The sequence below is a fragment of the Marmota flaviventris genome, chromosome 7 (assembly GCF_047511675.1).
Source record: "Marmota flaviventris isolate mMarFla1 chromosome 7, mMarFla1.hap1, whole genome shotgun sequence".
NCBI classification, from domain to species: Eukaryota; Metazoa; Chordata; class Mammalia; order Rodentia; family Sciuridae; genus Marmota; species Marmota flaviventris.
This window is the reverse complement of record NC_092504.1, coordinates 2,667,317-2,686,159: the sequence shown is the minus strand read 5'-3', so window position 1 is coordinate 2,686,159 and position 18,843 is coordinate 2,667,317. Positions and strand designations below refer to the sequence as shown.

Sequence of the window (18,843 nt, the reverse complement as noted above, 5' to 3'; positions counted from 1 at the left end):
TACTTGTTTTACAGGTTTGACTTTGAAAGCCTTTTAATTATAAAACTTTTTATTTGGGAAGGGAGGTACTGGGGATTGAACCCAGGGGCATTTAGCTACTGAGCCACACCCCCAGCCCTTTTTATTTTGAGACATTAAGTTGCTGACAGCTTCGCTAAGTTGCTGAAATTGGCCTCAACCTTGCAATCCTCCCTCTGCCTTCAAAGTCACTGGGATTACAAGCATGTGCCACCATGCCCTATCAAAATTAAGTTTTTTAAAAAAATATTTCCTTTTTAGTTTTAGTTGGACACAATACCTTTATTTTGTTTATTTATTTTTATGTGGTGCTGAGGATGGAACCCAGGGCCTCACACACGCTAGGCAAGGGCTCTACCGCTGAGCCCCAGCCCTAGCCCTCAAAATTAAATTTTTAAAAAGCAATTTTTAAATAGTGAAGGCAAAATAAAAACCAAACTATAGAACTAAACTATACATACAGTGATGGCAAAACAACATAGTAACTCTTCTAAATGACTTTAAAACAGAATTTGACTAGATAGACCTAACAAGGGTACAAAAAAATTCTTTTAACAGTTTCATTGGTGCTTGTGTTGACAGTCTTCTGAGATAAATTGTACAGTGCAGGCTAAAATGATTGAATAAGAAGAAACAAAATGTTTGGCTTAGAAGGAAAAAAGGTTCAGGTATAAGGCTGAGGTTAAGTAGAACACAATTCATACTTTGACACCGAAAGTATCTGTAACACACAACCGGCTCACTAAAAGGATCTAGAAACAATGATTAACCTAGTACAGTAAGCAGCCCAAAGGCCTGAACTGTTGTTTCTAAACACAGAATGAGTATTTCTCATCTGAAATGGCATAAGACCAAAAGTGTCTAGGATTTTTTCAGATTTTAGGATATTTGCATGTACATAGTGAAATATCTATGGATGGAACCCAAGTCTAAACATATAACTTATTTACATTTCATATACACTAACTTTTCTTTCTTTGTTGTGCGGGGGATTGAACCCAGGGCCTTGCACACATGTTCTAAGCAAGCGCTTTACCACTGAGTAACACCCCTGTTTTATTTTGAAACACGGTCTGGTTAAGTCCTTAGGGCCTCACTAAATTGCTGAGGTTAGTCTCAAACTTGCCATCCTCCTGCCTGGGAACATAGCCCCAGTACCAAAAAAAGAAAAATAAATTTAAGATCCTGAGTTCACAAGGACAAACACATAGATACAATTCACAGGCGACTTTTAAAGGATATTAGAGAATCAACTCTTTAATTTTGAAAATAAAAATAACGGTATCTTTTGAAGTATTTTAATATTTACTTTCCTGATCACTATAACGACTGCATACAAGAACTAAAAACAATAGCATAAAAAAACAGCTTTGGGGATTGGGGCTGTGGCTCAGAGGTGGAGCGCTTGCCTAGCAAGTGTGAGGCACTGGGTTCGATCCTAAGCACCACCTATAAATAAATAAATAAATAAACAAACAAACAGGGCATTCTGTCCGTGTACTACTGCCAAAAAAAAAAAAAAAAAAATCAAAGAAAAAAAGCATCTTTTATGGTAAAATCAGTAACAAATTAAACATTAAACAAAACCTTATCAGAATCAGATTACATCACAAGAGTTAAAGCAGGAAAGTATCAGCCTGTATAATATAAGCTGCAGAGGCCGGGGATGTAGCTCGGTGGTACAGGGTTGCCTCTCAGGGGCAAGGCAAAAACTGCACGCCCACACTTTTTTTTTAAAGAAACTATCGCAGTTTGGAGACTGAGTAGAATTTGAATTTAGATTCAGGTCATTCACAGACTCTGAGTCTCTGAAACTCTAGAAGCTACACAATACAAAGTAGTAAACTACCGAATGATGCCGGGGTAAACCACATCAAAACTCTTGAGACGCAGTTCTGACTGGCAAAACCATTCATTTCCTTAAAAAATAACTATATTATTCTAGTTTCCCCGAAAGAACTAAAGCGAATTATCCAAAATTTGTATCTAGAGATACTCTACACCACTGGCTTTCTCCAGAGATTGAAGGCTGCAATGTTATAAGCCCACCCCATACTGAAGTCCACCCTCGGCCTGAAATGGCCTCCCCTCTCCGGGCGCGCTGAAGGCTCCTTTTCACACGTGTTTTGCAAAGGAGACGAACTGGATCTTTCAACATTCGATTTCCCATCCCCACGAAGATGGCAATCAGTTTTCGACACACAAAAATCTCTCTACAAAACTCACCTGCAACGCACACAGCTATCAGCTGCTGTTCAAAGGCCTTTGGGAGATGGCAATTGCTTTAGGTCATTTTAGGCATGAAATCGCACCGTCAAGCCAACAGCAGTTTCGGGCGAATCAAAACATTCATCCCAAGGTGCGTCGGCATAAACTACTCAGATCACCTACCAGACACCTTCGGCTACGAGTGACAAGAACAAAAATGAAAATAACGACAGGGAGAGGTCCTCCGGCTCTTCCCAAAACGCAGGGAAGGCTAAGGCGGGAGAGCGCAGGAAGACCACCAGGAGGCCGTCCCCGCCGCGGCCGCCGGCGACCCGCTTCCCGCTCCCCGCGGCCTCCGTCCGCAAGGCCCGCAGCCGCCAGACGTCGGCGGGACCCGCCCCACCGTGCCCGAGGCCCGTGGCCCGCGCTGCTGCACCGAGAAGCCCGCAGCGACGGGTCCGCTACTGCGGAGGCCTGCGCCCGTCCACCCGCCTCACCTCCGCAGAGAATCGAGAGCAACGAGCAGCCTCCCAGCGCGAGTGCGGCCTCCGCCTGCGGGCTCCGCTGGGTCTGGGGCTCCGGCTCCACCCCCGCCCGCCGCGCGCACCCTGGCGGCTGCGGCCCACCCGGCCCCGCCGCCCTCGCTCGCCCCCACCGCCCGAGTTGGGTGCGGCCTGCGGCGCCGCATCTCAACGACGCGCCTCTCCATTGGCCCGGCCTGCGCCGCCACCATCCAGCATCGCACCCTCCTATTGGCGAGACGCGGGGGCGGCACCTGGGGAAGGCGGGGCCTCGCGGCTGCGGCGCAGCTGCGCAGGCCCGGCCCCGTGGGCGGTAAGGGAGGCGGGGTCTGGCCCCTCGGGGCTGCTTCCCGGAAACGTGGGGCTCCGCCGCTGGCAACTGTGCGGCTGCTTCGGGGGCTTGCTGCGGCCCCGCTACGCAACGCGCAGGCGGGCCCCAGTACCCGGCAGCGCGGGCGGGCGGGCCCCAGGCAGGCTTGGGGCCCGGCTGGCAGTCAGGGTGGGGTCGGGACAGCGTGGCCTGCGGGCCCCGATAAGGTCGCGCCGACAGGAAAGCCTGCTGGTTGCGGATGCCAAGCGCCAGGCACCTCCGCGGAACCAGGAAATGAGCCTGCAGCAGCCATTGGCAGGCCGTCCACCCGCGGTGACCAGAACGGCACCTTCCGCACACCGCCACTCCTATTGTCTCGTCCGAGTCCCCGCTGGGCAGGGCTCTTGTTCCCTGCACAGCCAAAGAAAGCCAGCGCAGGCCTCTGCTCCCGTCGGGGCCTCTGGGCCAGGGAGACTGCCGTGGATTAGCGCCAGCAGCCGCTACTCTAGGCACCTGCTCCTGCCTACTGCCTGTCCTCAGATGGCTGGACCCCAGTTCTGTCCCTTCACTTCCGAATCCTCAGCATCCAGTGCAGTGGTCCGGCTGAAGAGGTTCGGGATGTGGCTCAGTGGCAGAGTGCTTGACAGGCGTCCGTGAAGCCCTGGATTCCATCCCCAGCCCCGCAACAACAAAAAGGAGATGCTGAAGGAAAGCTGGTGGGGCAGAAGACCGGAAAGTATGTCAACTAGAGAGTGGAGACATTAAACAAAAAACATGTAAAGGTGAAAAATACAATGGATGGGATTAATAGGTTAGACACAAAAGATTCCTGAACTTGAAGGCAAGGAGAAGAACTAAATTAAACCAAAAAGAATCTGGGAAAGATTGAACTGCAGAATTTTAGGACCACTTCATGAGGACTAATATATTCCCTGAAAATGGTGATGGCAGCTGGAAGGAAGAAATAATATTTAAAGATACAAACCCACAGGTTAAGAAGCTTTAAAAAGTAACTTCTAGAATTCTGCTGGGTTCCAATAGAAATGAAATTTTCTATGGAACACCAAAACTAACTCTGAGGCAAGAACCATCTGTCATAAGCTGAGTTTGACCACCAAGTCATAAACAGTTTTGGATCCAGAACCGGATTCAAGCAGGTACATAAATAGGTAGTCTAGACCTCTTGTCGCCCACCGCAGTCCAGTGTCACTCAGCTCATACGAATGGTATGGCACCCTGCAAGAAGCAATGAAAAGTGGGCTCAGTATATTGGTGAGCTGAAACCCATTCAGCAGCTGCACTGAAAGACGGTAGTTAGGAGACTGACCCCAGTTAGCAAAGCTCCAGGGGGAGATCCCAGCCATTCCCTTGTGTGGAGAGATATGAGACTTTGTTCATTGGTCAGGATCCTGGAAGTGGTGATCTGGAAGTTAGAGGATGAAGACTTCTAAGGAAGGGGCACATGGATGGGAGTTGGCACCAGGATGCAGGTCTTTGTATTAATGTCCATCAGCACATCTAAGCTCTAACAACCAAGCAAACAGAATGGCACAGCCAATTAGTATCAGCCTGCCTCCGTCCTCTGCTGCTGCAGCTCTGGAAAAGTGCCCCTGGGTTCAGTCCCTAGTACTGCAAAAGGAAAACAAGAATTTGAACAGATTTGTAACATACGTGTTCACAGCAGCATTGTTCACAATAGCCCAAGAATGGAAGCAACTCACGTGTCCACTGAATAATGAATGGAAAGACAATGGAATGCTATTCAGCCTCTTAAAATGAGGAAGTTCTCATACATGGAATAACACAGATGAACCTTGAGACATTTTGCTAAGTGAAGCAATCCACTCACAAAAGGATAAAGGTTTGATTCCACCTGTATGAATATAAAGTACAAGTACTTAAAGACACAGAAGGAAGAATGGTGGATGCCCAGGGCTGGGCAGGGGAGTGGGGAGTTGGTGTTTAATGGGGACAGAGTTTCAGTGTGGGAAGGTAAAATTTCTGGAGATTGATGATGGTGATGGTTGCATAGTGTGGATATATATATATATATATATATATATTTTTTTTTTTTTTTTTTTTAAGAGAGAGTGAGAGAGGAAAGAGAGAGAGAGAATTTTAATATTTATTTTTTAGTTATCGGCGGATACAACATCTTTGTTTTGTATGTGGTGCTGAGGATCGAACCCAGGCCGCACGCATGCCAGGCGAGCACGCTACCACTTGAGCCACATCCCCAGCCCCATGTGGATATATTTAAAGCCACAGAACCATGTACTTTGAAATGGCAAATGATTCTTTTTATCTTGTGTAGATCTCACCATTTCAATGCTGTTAAAATTTACCTTCTCTTTCCAGCTACAAAAAAATCAAAAAAAAAATACTGCCTACGTAGGGTTAAAATCCACAAATGATGTACAATATGTATGAAACCATGAAGGAGGTCAGTGAAGGCAAAGTCACCCAAGGACTTGTGCTGTGGCGCAGATTTAATGTTTTTTTGTTGTTGTTGTTTGTTTTTAACATGGACAAATAACTTTATTTTATTTATTTATTTTTATGTGGTGCTGAGGATTGAACCCAGTGCCTCACACGTGCAAGGTAAGTGCTCTACCACTGAGCTACAGCCCCAGCCCGAGATTTAATGGTTTTAACTCCACACACTAATAAAAATAATGTGTATGTGACTTTTGAACTAGTAGAAAGAGAAGTGAAATGATTTTTCGAAAGTTGTTCAATCTAAAAGAATGAAAAAAAGGATAGAAAAAGAAGCATGTGTAGTGGTATGCCCCTGTATTCCTACTGTTCAGGAGTGGAGGCAGGAGAACTATTTGAGCCCAGGAGTTCAAGACCAGCCTGGGCAACAGAGGCACCCCATCTCAAAAAAAAAAAAAAAGGAACAATAAAAACATAAGCTGGGGCTGGGATTATGGGTCAGCGGTAGAGCACTCACCTAGCATGTGCAAGACCCTGGGTTCGATCCTTAGCACCACATATAAATAAAAAAATAAAATGAAGTATTGTGTCCAACTACAACTAAAAAACAAATATTAGAAAAAAAAAAGCTGGGCGCAGTGGCACATACCTGTAATCCCAGCATCTTGGAGGGCTAAGACAGGAGGATCATGAGTTCAAAGCCAGCCTCAGCAATGGTGAGGTGCAAAGCAACTTAGTGAGACCCTGTCTCTAAATAAAATACAAAATAGGACTGGGGATGTGGCTCAGTGGTCAAATGCCCCTGAATTCAATCCCCAGTAACCCCTCAAAAAATAATAATAAGAGCTGGAGATGTAGCTCAGTGGCAGAGTGTTTGCCTAGCATGCACAAGGCCCTGGATTTGATCCCCAGCAATGCAAATAAAATAAGCTAATAAGTTTAATTACATTAAATGCAAACAAAATACTCCAGTAAAAAGATAAGATACATCTAATATGCTATTAACAAAAAATAGGTAAATTAAGAAAATACACATTTTACAATAGACTAAAGGAAATATAAAGTACCAACAAAGCATACTTAGTAAAAAAAAATAAGCAATATTAAACTAACAAAATTACTAAATCCTATTGACAAACCTTGAAGAAGACACAAATGAATATAGATCACATTCATGTATCTGAAGACTCAAGATTATAAAGTTGTCAATTTTCCTGAAGCTGATTCATAGCTATAATGGAATACATTATTATTCCCAATCAAAATTTGGCTGGGTGTCAAAATATATGCTTATAATCTCAACAATTTGGGAGGCTAAGGCAGGAGGACTGCAAATTCGAGGCCAGGCTCAGCAATTTAGCAAAACCCTCAGCAACTTTATAAGAACCTGTCTCAAATTTTTAAAAAGGACTAGGGTATGGCTCAGTGATGAAACATCCCCAGTTTCAATCCCCAGTACTAAAAAAAAAAAAAAAGCCAATGGGTTGTTGCTATTGGAATGGACAAGTTAGTTTTAAAATGTATAGGGTCTGGGCCAAATGTGATAGCACATGCCTGTAATCCCAGAGACTCAGGAGGCTGAGGCAGGAGGATTCCAAGTTCAGAATCAGCCTCAGCAACTCAATGAGGACTAAGCAACTTAAGAAAACCCTGATTCAAAAAGGGCTGGGGATGTGACTCAGTGGTAAAGCACTTCTAAGTTCAATCTCCAGTACCAAAAAGGAAAAAAAAAAAAAACATAATCAGTCAAAATAAGCCAATGGCTTGGGGAAAATATTTGCAGCACGTCACTACATGAAGACTATGTGAAGAATGCCGGGGCAGGGACTCAGTGGCTGAGGTTAGGGTTAGGGTTAGGGTTAGGGTTCTGGGCTGAGCCTTGGTGGCCGAGCCCTGGTGGCCGAGCCTGGGCTGGGCTGGGGCTTGGTGGCAGAGCGCTAACCCAGCATGTATAAAACACTGGGTTTGATTCTCAGCACCATAAATAAATAAAATAAAGGTCTATCAGCAACTAAATTTTTTTTAAAAAAATGCCTATAGATTAGTTAAAAAAAAAAAAGACAAACATATAAAGCATATAAAGAATGGGCAAAAGCCTTGAATAGACACTTCATGGACAAGATTAAAATGGCTAATAAATACATGATAATATTCTCAAACTCATTAGTAAATAGCTAAGTGCAAATAAGAGCCAAAGTTATACACATGCCAGACTGGTGAAAATGAAAAGTCTGGCAGTATCAAGTGTTGGCAGGGATGTGAAGCCAAGGAGATTATTTTCCGGTTGGTGAACTAGAACAGTATCCTGAAACAACAGTGAAAGATCTTCATATCCTGGAGAAATTCCAACTCCTTTGCACAGGACGTAGGTAAAACTGTTGCAGCATTTGTAATTACCCCAAACTCGAAACAACCCAATGTCCATCCATCTACAGTAAGAGAGACCTGTGAGCCACGGGTGTGCTGCAGTGGCTTGAACAATCTCAGCGACATGAATGAACCTTACAGATCAGGATGGCCGGAGCTGGAGGCCAAAGCTCACCTACACTCCATTCTGTATAATGCAAAGGCAGGAGGGGGCTGGGGTGGGCGCATAATCTGTGGTGAATGCTTTTTAGAAAAACAAGAAGGCGGACTTCCCTAAGCAAGGGCAGAGGAGGTGGTGCTGGATGGAGAGGGCATGGGGGGGCCCCCCCGCTGGCATTGGGGGCTGTTCCCTGGAAGTTGCACAGATCTATGTGTTGGCTGTACACTTCTATATAATTTTCTGTATATTTTATTCCACAGGAAGTAAAGGAGGAAAGGTGTAGCCTCAGCTTGGAACAGGTCAGGGCGTGGTCAGGGATAAAACCAGAGATCAATGCAAGGGCAGTTGTTGGGCAGCCTCCAGGGCCTGTAGTTTCCTGCAGAGCTCACTGAGAGTCTGAAAAGAGGGTAGACAGTACCTCTAGAATCTCCCTCCAGCTAACAGGAGTCTGAAGAGGGATCTCAGACACCTCCAGGGGTGCCTGCCTCCTCCCTGCCACCTGGTGCAGGGATTAGGACGTGTAGATGGTCACAGCCAGAGACAGGCTGTGGCCCTCCCCATCTCCCACCTCTGGAGACACATGGATTTGGTTCAAGTCTCAGTTCTGCCCATGTTCCCTGTGTGACCTTGATGTCTCCAGGGCTTCAGTCACTCTCAAAAGGCTCATTCCTTCTGGGCCTCAGGCTGACTGTCTGCCTCAATGAGCACTGGGGCTCCGTGCCTCGTTCACTGTCCTGTCCTCCCTTGCCCCCTACTCAGAGCTACCCCACCCAGCCTGGAATGCAGAACCTTTGGAGCTGTAGTCTGAGCCCCTACCAACAGGGGGCGCTCCCCACACCATGACCCAGAGTTGGGAGTTGGGTGGGAACTGGAAGCAACTCAGATCTGTGAGAGGTCTCTTCTGATTTTGAAAATGTTTCTAGGGCCGGGTGTAGCTCAGCGGGAAAGCATTTGCCTAGCATGTGAGGCCCTGGGTTCAATCCTAGCATTGTAAATAACAACAGTAAAATAAAAAAGAATCTCTCTTTTAACAATAAAAATCTCAGTTAAAACACAGAAGGCATAGAGGGCTCCCCACACCCCACAGATCAACATTGGGAAACAAAACCAGGCTTAATCCTTGGCTTGGGGAAACTTCCAAAAGGGTGCAGGCCCCTTTCCCAAGTCCTAGCACACATCCCGATGGTGGGCAAGACAGTCACTCTCTCTGAGCCCCCATGTCTGCCAGCAGAGTGGGGAAATGGGGTTGCCCGAGGGCAGGGCCTGGGCCTCCCGAGGCTGTCCTCATAGCCTGGGACCACAGGGCAAAGCAGCAGCAGGAGTGCTTCCCCAGAGCCTGGTCCCCTGGGTAGCAGAGGGCACCCTCCAGCTGTGGCAGACAGAGCTGAGGACACCCCACAGTGACTGTGGGAGGCATGAGGGGTGTCGGGGAGCCAGGCGGGCCTTGGCCTGAGCGGTGAGGCAGACAGGACCACCACAGTGAGTGCCGATGGCTGGGCCTTGACCTTGGGCCTGACTTTGATTCTCTCAGCTGCCAAAGGGGACGAACAGAAACTGCTTCTCCAAGCCAATTATGTCAAGTATTCAGCTCAGCACCTCCAATGTAGGTTGCCTCAGAGACAGGTGACCACGTCCCCCAGCCCCATGCATGGAACAGAAATTCATCACAGGTCTCCAGAGAGCAGGAACCCTTTAGGGACCCTTCTTCATACTGGAGGACCAAGACTGGGAACCCTCCGACACCCACATTTGTGCCCTTGCAAATGAGGCCCTGGGCCAGGCGCAGTCCACAAAGATGTGGTGGGAGGCCCACGGCCCAGGAGGTGAGGAGAGGCTGGGCCAGGCCTGAGGTGGGGGTGGGCCTTGGGCAGCCATAGGCTCAGATGTCCAATCAGCCAGTAGGACTCATCACCTAGCTTTGTGACCCAGGACCCCCAAACCCTCAGCCCAGGTTTTGCTTTTTAAAATACATTCTAGGGCTGGGGTGTGGCTCAGTGGTAGAGCGTTTCCTCGCACAGGTGAGGCACTGGGTTTGACCCTCAGCACCACCTAAACGGATAAAGTAGTTATTGTGTCCATCTGCAACTAAGAATATTATATATATTTATTTATTCATTCATTCTGGGCTGGGGTTGTGGCTCAGCAGTAGAGTGCCCACCTAGCACGCGTGAAGCACTGGGTTCAATCCTCAGCACCACATAAAAATAAAATAAAGGTTATTGTGTCCAACTACAACTAAAAAAACATATTAAAAAATACATTCTAGCCACCGAGCTGGCTCCAAAAGCAAGTGCTCTGTGGCACAGCCAGCAGACCCCCAGGCACCACCAGAAAGTGCAGATCTCACAGGACTGGAAACTGTAGCCACAGGCGGGGAGTGGTGTGCGCCACTCTGGGGACCCTAATGGGGTTAGGGCAGACTTCGCTAAGAATTCCGACTACAGGGAGGAGGACTGGCCAATTTCCCAGAGGTGGTTTAGAATACCACCTCTTAGCACTCCCCACATGGATGTCGGTGAGTGTGCTCTCACTCCTCTCCCAGGGAAGGCTGAAGAGGAAACACCTGCAGAGGTGGACACCTGGCTCCAGGAAGCAGGCGGTGGCCTGTTGTCCCACTGCAGCCAAGGTGCCCTGGAGTGGCAGCCTCCCACATGTGATGTCCCAATTCATCCAGGAGACCACAGGCCCCCAGAATATAGCAGGGGTTGGGGACCCAAACAAAGAGCCAACTCTGGGCAGTCACTGGCTGGGGCACAGTGTAGTCCTCGACTTGGGTTTTACCTCTCAACCTTATGACCCAACGTGAGGGGAAGCAAGTGGGCACCAGATGACCCTGGGGCCCTGCCAACCTCGACTCCCAACTGTGTTGGTTTTCACAAAAAGCCATCCTGGAAAGGCTGTGCCCGGGAGCAGGGCCTGAAGAAACAGGGTACTGATGAAGGCTGCACCTGAGTGGGGTGTTGCTCAGAGGACTTGGGCATCTGGATGCCATTGTCCCCACCTCTTTTTGGCCTACTCAGAGGCAAGTCTTCCTGCCCCATAGTGGCCATCACTTCCTCCAAGAAGTCTTCCTGGAGCACCTATGGGGTTCCAAGCTCATAGCCACTGCATATCCCACTGCCCTGGACACTGCATTGCACCTCACATCCAGCTGTCCCCTTGCTGGGCTGTGAGCGTGGCCACCCTGAGCCTGGGGCCTGCTCACAGTGCACCCGGCTCCAGCACTGGGGCAGGCACCCAGGAGGCACCCACAGCCATCAGTCAATGCAGAGAATGAGCCAACTATAGATATGGGGGCCTTTTAGCTCTGGAGCCCCATTGCCCTGGGTGTGACCCATGGAAACAGTGGCGGCTTCAAGCCAAGACTGCCCCAGCTGAGTCCTGACCTGTGACCCTGTGCAATCTGGCAAGTCACTCAGTGACCTATGTTTAAGCAGACAGGGAGACCACCTCTTAGCACTCCCCACATGGATGTCGGTGGGTGTGCAGTAAGCAGCTACCCCACTCCTTCCCAATCAAGCCCTGGTCACCGAGGCAAAGATCATTTCTGATTTATTGGGAGGCAAGGTTCCCTCCCAGAGCCTGCGTCTTACTCTTCCCAGGAGAGTCTAGGGCCAGCCCCAGTCCCACCCAACTGCCCCAGCCTTGCTTGGCTCCCAGCCCACTGCAGGGTAGTGTGCAGTGGGACCAGACTTCTAGTCATAGAAGCCCAGGCAGGGCGTGGTCCTGGAGCCTGGGTTCCTGGGAAGGAGGAAGCGGGGTGTGTCAGCCTGGAGAGACACAGAGTCCTCTGGAGCTGGGTCCTGATCCAGCCCAGAACCCAGCTGCTGGGTGGAGCCTGTCCAAATTTCACAAGGCGTCTGAGCCTCGCATCAAGCACAGCCTCACTCCAGCTCCTCTTCCCATGCAGGTGAGGCTCCCTCTGTGTGGTACAGGGTTGTGGCCCTCTGGCTGCTTCTGCCCAGCAGCCGTGCGGGGCAGGTGTCACCTGGGCCTGGTGTAGCCATATGGGTGCCGCAGCAGCAGGCTCTGGTGGCTGGGCAGCACGTGGGTGTGGTAGTGCTCCACCATGCTGCCCACACTCACGAACAGGACCTCACCCTCCAGATAGAACTTAGAGTCCTGCGGGCGGAAGGCAACAGGGTTAGGGGGGCCCAGTCCCCCACGCTCAGCCTGTCTCCTCTGCCCCAAGCCCCGGATGTAAAATGAGGCAGTCAGCAGTAAGGACAGTCGGGCCTGCTCCTACTGCCCCGTCACACTTGTGCTCCCCAAGTTCAGGCCGCACTCTCCCGTCCCCAATGACCCAAACAGAGCCTCCACCCAGGCACTGCAGGAAAGACCTGTGAATAAACCAGCCCTTCCAGGGTTCCTGCGGACAACGCTGGGCAAGGAGAGAAGGGAGGCTGTGCAGTGGGGAGGGAGGGCTGATTCCCTGCAGTGCAGTCTCAGTGCACCCACTGCCTGACGCCAGCTGAGCCCTGGGGCCAGGGTCCCCAACCTACCCTCAGAGCCCCTCACCTTCTCAAAGATGCGGTAGTTCCTCACTTTGTTAGAGGATTCGTCCCACACAACCAGAACCTACAGGGAGGGCAGTGTCAAGCAGATGTCTCACCAGAGGGTGCAGGACCCATCGCGGGAGCCAGAGCGGATGGGCGAGACCACCAGGCTTGGGTGCCGAAGCCCTTGGAGGAGGTGGGAGGGGTGCAGATACCCTGCCCAGCTGGGGTCACCTGAGCAGGGGCTCCTCCTGCTCTCAGCCCCTGGTGAGAACTGGGCATCAGGGGTACCCAGTCCACCGGGACCCACCTCTCTCTGACACATGGGGCTAGTGCAGCTCAGTGATGTGGAGCACCACACACTTGACAGGCACAGGGAGTGAGGACCCCTGCCACTCCTACCACCCAGTGGCTTCCCCCCGACTCTGGGTACACAAACCCCGGGCCATCCCTGGAGTCCTGGCAGCCCAGCCCTCCCCTTCCCTCCACAGCCCTGCTAGAAGGAGACATCACGACCTCTGATCTTTAGAGGGCATCTAGTTCCAGAGAATAGATGGAGGGTGCTGCTGGGACCCTACAGAATTCAGTAAGCGGCTGCATGGGGAGGTGACCTATAAACTGTAGACTCCTGGGCCCCCATCAGCTGGGTGCACAGTGCCCAAGTCCCTATGGGGCGACCCACCTTCCCCGACTTGGTGGAGGAGTTCCGGATGCAGTACAGTCCGTCCTGGGGCTCTCCCCGGGGGTTTGTGGCTTTGAACAGCCTAAAATAGGACAGCATGTTGGTGGGGCCCCTCCAGCCGCACCCCCACAGCTCGGCTTTCTGCCCTCTGACCACCGTGGGCCTCTGTCCTGAGCCTGAGAGCAGCACTGCCCAGAGGCCAGGACAGCCAGTGGGAGGGACAGAGCTAAGAGTCCCTCAGGTTTTCTGCTGCACCTGGCACCATGCACTTGGTCAAGTGACTGTCCAAAGAGTGGACCGAGAAGCAGGGGACCTAGCTTCATACGAGTACAAGAGGGGCTTCACACTGACCTTTCCACTTCGCAGGATTCCGTGGTGTTGACAAAGACCGAACTGGGCAGTGGCACCTGGAGAGGTCAACAGGGCTGTGTGCAGAGGACAGGGAGACCCACACTACCTCTCCCCCAAACGGTTCCCACCTAGGGCTCTGCAGGGTCCTGTCCCCTCAGCTCCAGAGTCCTGGGGGCTCTGCTCAGGAGGCCGAGGGGCGCCCAGCCTGCAGCTCCCTGCCCTCTTTCCACTCAGTCTTACCTTCTCGTAGTCCTCATCTGAGTCCTCCCCGCCGGTGTCCACCTGCAAGGGTCGCTTTGGCTTTTCAAAGGAGAAGCTCCTGAAACTCTGCCCATCAGGGGGTGATCGCCTGGGATGGGACAGCACAGGAAGGCAGACCACATCACCCTCCCACCCAACTGGCTGCCCCTGGTCCCCTGCTCATGCAGCCCCCACAGGAGGGCAGAGAGCAAAATTAGAATCCACAGTGTCCTTGCCTCCATGGCCATAAGGTCCAGGACCCGGTTCAAGAGGCCAGTCCTCACTGCCTGGGGTAGCAAGCATTGCCTGAGGCCTGGAACCCCCAGGAGAAGGTCAGAGCCAGTGGGTCCTTATGGGGACAGGATCCTGGGCACTCAAACACAGATGTTTCCAGTGGACGAGTGGACGGGTCACCACTGAGGCCCCAGCTCTGCTGCTGGCTCTGTGACCTTAGTCAAGTCACACTCTTCTCAGAGCCACAGGGAAGTGGACAGATGTGGACAGGCATTAAGGGCCCTGCACACCCCACAGGTGGCCAGGTGGTCCTCAGCCAAACCTCCAGGGTTTTAGGGAAACCAAGGAGGCCCCAAATGGCCAGAAGACCACGAGAACATGCCAGGTCAGGTTGCTGGCTATGGGCAAGGTCCTGGACAGTAGCCCATAGCCCTTGCCAGACTGAGGTCTGGGCACAATGACTGACAGCTGACTATCTGTTCCTTTGTGGCCAATCATGAGAGAGAATTGCAAGTGTGGTGAGAGGTCTCCCAGAAACTTTCCCACCAGCAGCATAGATCTCAGAGATGCCAACACAACCCTGGGTTAGGGGTGGTCAAGGGCATTCAGGGTGAGCCAGTAAGGGCATCCCAGGGCCTTCATCCACCAAGTGAGGTACAAAGCTCACCTTGGGTCCCAGACACCTTTGACCAGGGGCCATTGGTGACCAAATGGGGGACACTGTAGGCCCTAGCACTATCCAGCGACAGGTAGAAGGCATGCCAGCAGGCCTCCAGGCTGACTCAGGACAGCTCCACATTCCAGGCATTTCCCAGTGAGGAAGGACACAAAGGCAGTGCTGCTGGCTCTGGAGCCAGGAGACCCCCAGAACCAGACAGGGCTGGGCCCAGGTCCAGGACGGGGCTGTGGAGCATGCTGGCCTGGTGGCTCAGAGCCACCTTCCCCATCACTCAGCTGACTGCATGGCAGCAGCTCCATGGAACCTGCATCCCCAAGGCCATACTGACCACTGACCCTGGAGCTGCTGCTCCAGGCCCCCTGACTAGGCCATGTGTTTCACAAGGGCAGCCAGGGCCAGCCAGAGGGGAGGCCGCTCTGCCTACACAGGCCTTCCTACTCTGGCACCTGCCACCCACCAGGGCTGAGTGCAGTTGGGGGTGCAGGGCACTGGCCAGAGACCAGGCTGGATTGGGGAGGGGTCCCAGCAGCTCAGAGCAGGGCACCACTGCAGGCAGACTCACTGGAGGTGGGGGAGCAGCGGTTTCTCTGGCCTGGGCAGCACCGTGGGCCGAGCTGTGGGCTCAGGCATAGACAGCTTCAGCACAGGAGGCCTGGGAGCCACAGTGGGCACAAGGAGTCCAGGTCTGGCTGTCTCCCTGAGGGGGGCCTCCTCCACGATCTTGAGGAACTTGGGCTTGTTGGCAGGCACAGGTGGAGGCTCCGCTGCGGGTGGCCCCCGGGGAGACAGGTGGAAGGACTTGAGCTTATCACAGTTCCTGGAGGTGGCAATGGCCGTGGTGGCAGAGCTGGAGGCAGGGCTGGCCCCATGGCCAGGGGTCCAGGGCTCTGGTTTCCGGAGGCCAGGCCCAGCAGGCGCGCTGCTCAGTGGAGGGTCACTCATCCTTCGGGAAGTGGCAGGCGCCCTGAGGCCAGGTTCAGCCCGCCTCAGGCCCAGTGGGTCCCTCTTAGTGTCTTCAGGAGCTGGACTAGCATCTGAGAGGCCACGCTTAGGGGGCGGGGGTGGCAGCAGGGGACTTGGGCTCTTGGAGGTGAAGGAATGGGCACGGGGCAAGTCAGAGAAGGCTGGCTTCCTGGGCGTGGGCACTGGAGGTGGTGGGTAGGCCGGCGGGTGAGTCAGGGCATCTACAGAGCAAAGAGAAGCAAGTGAACGCCACCCCCAGAAGCTGGACCATGCCACCACCTGCTGGGGTGGGGCACTGGGGCTGAGCGGCTTGAGCAAGAGCACACCCACCCTAGGCGGCCTGCTGTGCAGCCCAGGGCCCAGGGCCCTGTCCAGCCTTCCCCTGGGCCCAGCTCACCACCACCACCTGGCCCTCCCTGTCCATCCCCCAGCGGCAGCCCCACCAGCTTCCTGACACCTAGATGCCACAGGAGGAGCCAAGGGTTCCAGAGGCGAGAGTGAGAGAAGAGCAAGGACACCCAGGAAGTCAGGCCTGAGAGGGGGTGGGTTCCCAAGAGCAGAGGCGAGCAGGAGTGGGCACTGGGAAGATAAGGTCTGAGGGAACTCTATGGGAAGTCCAGGGCTAAGGAGGACACTGGTACCTACAGTAGAGGGGACCCAGAGTCACAGTGCGGGGACTGTGGGGGGTCAAGTCCTGCTAGGGGAAGTCCAGGCTGTGGCTCATGGCTGCAGGGACTGTGGGGGGTCCAGTCCTGCTAGGGGAAGTCCAGAGCGGTGGCTCATCGCTGCAGGGACTATCATGGGTCAAGTCCTGCCTCACGGCAAGGAGGCCTGAGCCCTGGGGTGGTGGCCCTCCAGGTGGGCACAGGGGCTGAGGAGCTGGTGGGGCTCTGGGCACATCCGGCAAAGGAGGGTGTGGAGTAGGTGCTGGCACAGCCGGGCACACCTGGCAGTGTGGAGTGCTGGTCTGGGAAGGGGAGGGAGGGGAGGTCAATGCGTGGGGTCCAGAGGCTGGAAGGGAGAGTGGAACAGGAGTGCACAGTAGGTCTGCAGGTGGCTCCCATGCGCTCATCTGCAGCACAGGATGGGACAGATGGAGAATCTCTAGACCTGGGCAGCTGAGCTGAGGTGTGAGTGGGAGGTGACCAAGGCAGATGGCCTCAGGCCAGGGGCTGAAGGACTGTGGAGCTGGCCCCAGAGGAGTGAGGAGGACACTGGTACCCACAGTAGAGGGGACCCAGAGTCACAAAGGCCACTCACTAGAGGTCAAGGGGGGGGGATGTCATCCCAAGACAAAGTGATGGATAAGAAAGTTCTACAGAGGTTGGAGAGGGGACCCGGGGGGGTCAAGGACTGAGCATGAGGGACAGAGGGCAGGACAGAGGCATTGCCCCCACCCAGCCCTGCACTTCCACTACCCTCACACGACTGTCTGCCCGCCTCCCCAGGAGCCCGAGTGATCCAGGAGTGGGGTGGGGTGGGTTGGGCGCGGTCTGCTGGTGACAGCATGACCTATGGCTGTGCTCCAGAGAGCTGGCAGCCCAGACACACACCTGCCCCCCTCAACGCTCCTCCCTACTCTCAGCATCCCATCCCCAACACGCTCCACATCCAGGCACTTCCCAGGCAGGAAGGGCACAACTGCAGCCCTGATGTCCCCAGAGCCAGGGGACACATCCAGGATCCTAGGCAGGTGGGCCTTAGGGCCAGAGTGGAGGCTGTGGAAGCCAGGCTACCCAGGCTCCACACGTCACTTTAGCTTGCAGTCCTCCTGCCTCAGCCTCCCCATATCCCTCCCCTCTGTCTATGGGGGCCTGACCTGGGAGGTGGGGGACAGGGTAGCAGAGCTCTGAACCTCTTTTTTTTTTTGAGAGAGAGAGAGAGAGGGAGAGAGAGAAAGAGAATTTTTTAATATTTATTTTTTAGTTTTCGGCGAACACAACATCTTTATTTGTATGTGGTGCTGAGGATCGAACCCAGTGCCGTGCACATGCCAGGTGAGCACGCTACCGCTTGAGCCACATCCCCAGACCCTCTCTGAACCTCTTAATAGTGGGTCACAGTAGGGAGACAGGCACCCACCTCCCCCAGCCTAGGTGCCACTCCTGGTACTAGACCCTGTTCCCTCCGGATCCCCAGGGTCCTCTCCCTACTCACTCCCCATTGCCCCCATCTACCAGATCCCCAGCCCCTGGCCCTACTCACAGGATCCCCAGCTCCTAGCCCTACCCACCAGATCCCCAGCCCCCCTCCCTACCCACAGGATCCCCAACCCCTGGCCTTACTCACCAGATCCCCAGCCCCCTCCCTACCCACAGGATCCCCAGCCCCCCTCCCTACCCACGGGATCCCCAGCCCCCCTCCCTACCCACGGGATCCCCAGCCCCCCTCCCTAAACCACTGGATCCCCAGCCCCCTCCCTACCCACGGGATCCCCAGCCCCCCTCCCTACCCACGGGATCCCCAGCCCCCCTCCCTACCCACGGGATCCCCAGCCCCCCTCCCTAAACCACTGGATCCCCAGCCCCCTCCCTACCCACAGGACCCCCAGGCCCCTGCACCTACCCTCGGGCTTCACAGGCTCTGGGGAGTCGGGCTCCAGGTATGAATCCTCCTCATCCTCATGCTCATAGTCTGTTTGTGGCAGATGGAAGGTGAGACCCAGGCCTAGCCCACACAAGACGGGGTGGCAGTGCCCACTGTGCCTCAGCACAATGCCCCTGTCACAGGAGCTGAGCACCCAGGAGGCGGGAGCGTTAGGATAAGGCATCAGGATTTGAACCCAGGCCACTGTTACACTGTAGGACAGGGCACAGGCACAGCAGGAGGGGCCTCCCAACAGGGGCCCTGGTCCCTTGTGGCCATCAGCAGGAAGGTGTGGAGAGCTGGAGGGGCGGGTGTGGCCCAGCCCTCACCTTCATTGTCGGTCGGGTATGGAGAAAGGCTGATGTCCACGGGCCGCTCCACCGCACCATAGAAGCTATCTGTGTCTGAACTGGAGTCACTGAAACACGGGGCGGGCGGCAGGGGCAGGTGGTCAGCACCGGGCCTGGGGTCCTTGGCACTCACTCACAGGGACACCTGCACTCAGGGACACTGTGACAGACACAGACTTGCACATGCATGCTGACCGCCTGTGCACAGACAGACGTGGAGAGGCAGGGACAATCCTGTGACC

At 53.4% G+C, this 18,843-nt stretch overlaps 2 protein-coding genes and 1 long non-coding RNA gene across 8 annotated transcripts in view; all 3 read right to left on the bottom strand.

The window, feature by feature from the left end:
• Add1 (adducin 1) overlaps window positions 1-2,866 on the bottom strand; it is a 67,437-nt gene extending 64,571 nt beyond the window's left edge. The window contains exons 1-2 of one of the 2 annotated variants that reach the window (XM_027940061.3): window positions 2,724-2,866; window positions 2,245-2,422 (exon numbers count right to left, since the gene is read on the bottom strand). The gene's annotated coding sequence lies outside the window, so the exon portion shown is untranslated. The remainder of the gene's footprint in view (window positions 1-2,244; window positions 2,423-2,723) is intronic. The other variant, XM_027940057.2, reaches the window with a different exon arrangement.
• A 1,177-nt stretch (window positions 2,867-4,043) lies between these two features.
• LOC114094659 (uncharacterized) lies at window positions 4,044-5,127 on the bottom strand. Its single transcript, XR_003583104.3, has 2 exons — window positions 4,385-5,127; window positions 4,044-4,293 (listed from the first exon to the last, which is right to left on the bottom strand). It is a non-coding gene; the product is annotated as an uncharacterized lncRNA (long non-coding RNA).
• A 6,428-nt stretch (window positions 5,128-11,555) lies between these two features.
• Window positions 11,556-18,843, bottom strand: part of Sh3bp2 (SH3 domain binding protein 2) — a 37,554-nt gene continuing 30,266 nt past the window's right edge. For all 5 annotated transcript variants that reach the window (XM_034635882.2, XM_071614099.1, XM_071614100.1 and 2 more), the window contains 8 exons: window positions 18,581-18,669; window positions 18,231-18,299; window positions 15,265-15,886; window positions 13,790-13,898; window positions 13,550-13,605; window positions 13,199-13,280; window positions 12,539-12,598; window positions 11,556-12,142 (listed from right to left, as the gene is read on the bottom strand). In XM_034635882.2, coding sequence (XP_034491773.2) covers window positions 12,005-12,142; window positions 12,539-12,598; window positions 13,199-13,280; window positions 13,550-13,605; window positions 13,790-13,898; window positions 15,265-15,886; window positions 18,231-18,299; window positions 18,581-18,669 — 1,225 coding nt within the window. In that variant the 3' untranslated portion in view covers window positions 11,556-12,004. The remainder of the gene's footprint in view (window positions 12,143-12,538; window positions 12,599-13,198; window positions 13,281-13,549; window positions 13,606-13,789; window positions 13,899-15,264; window positions 15,887-18,230; window positions 18,300-18,580; window positions 18,670-18,843) is intronic.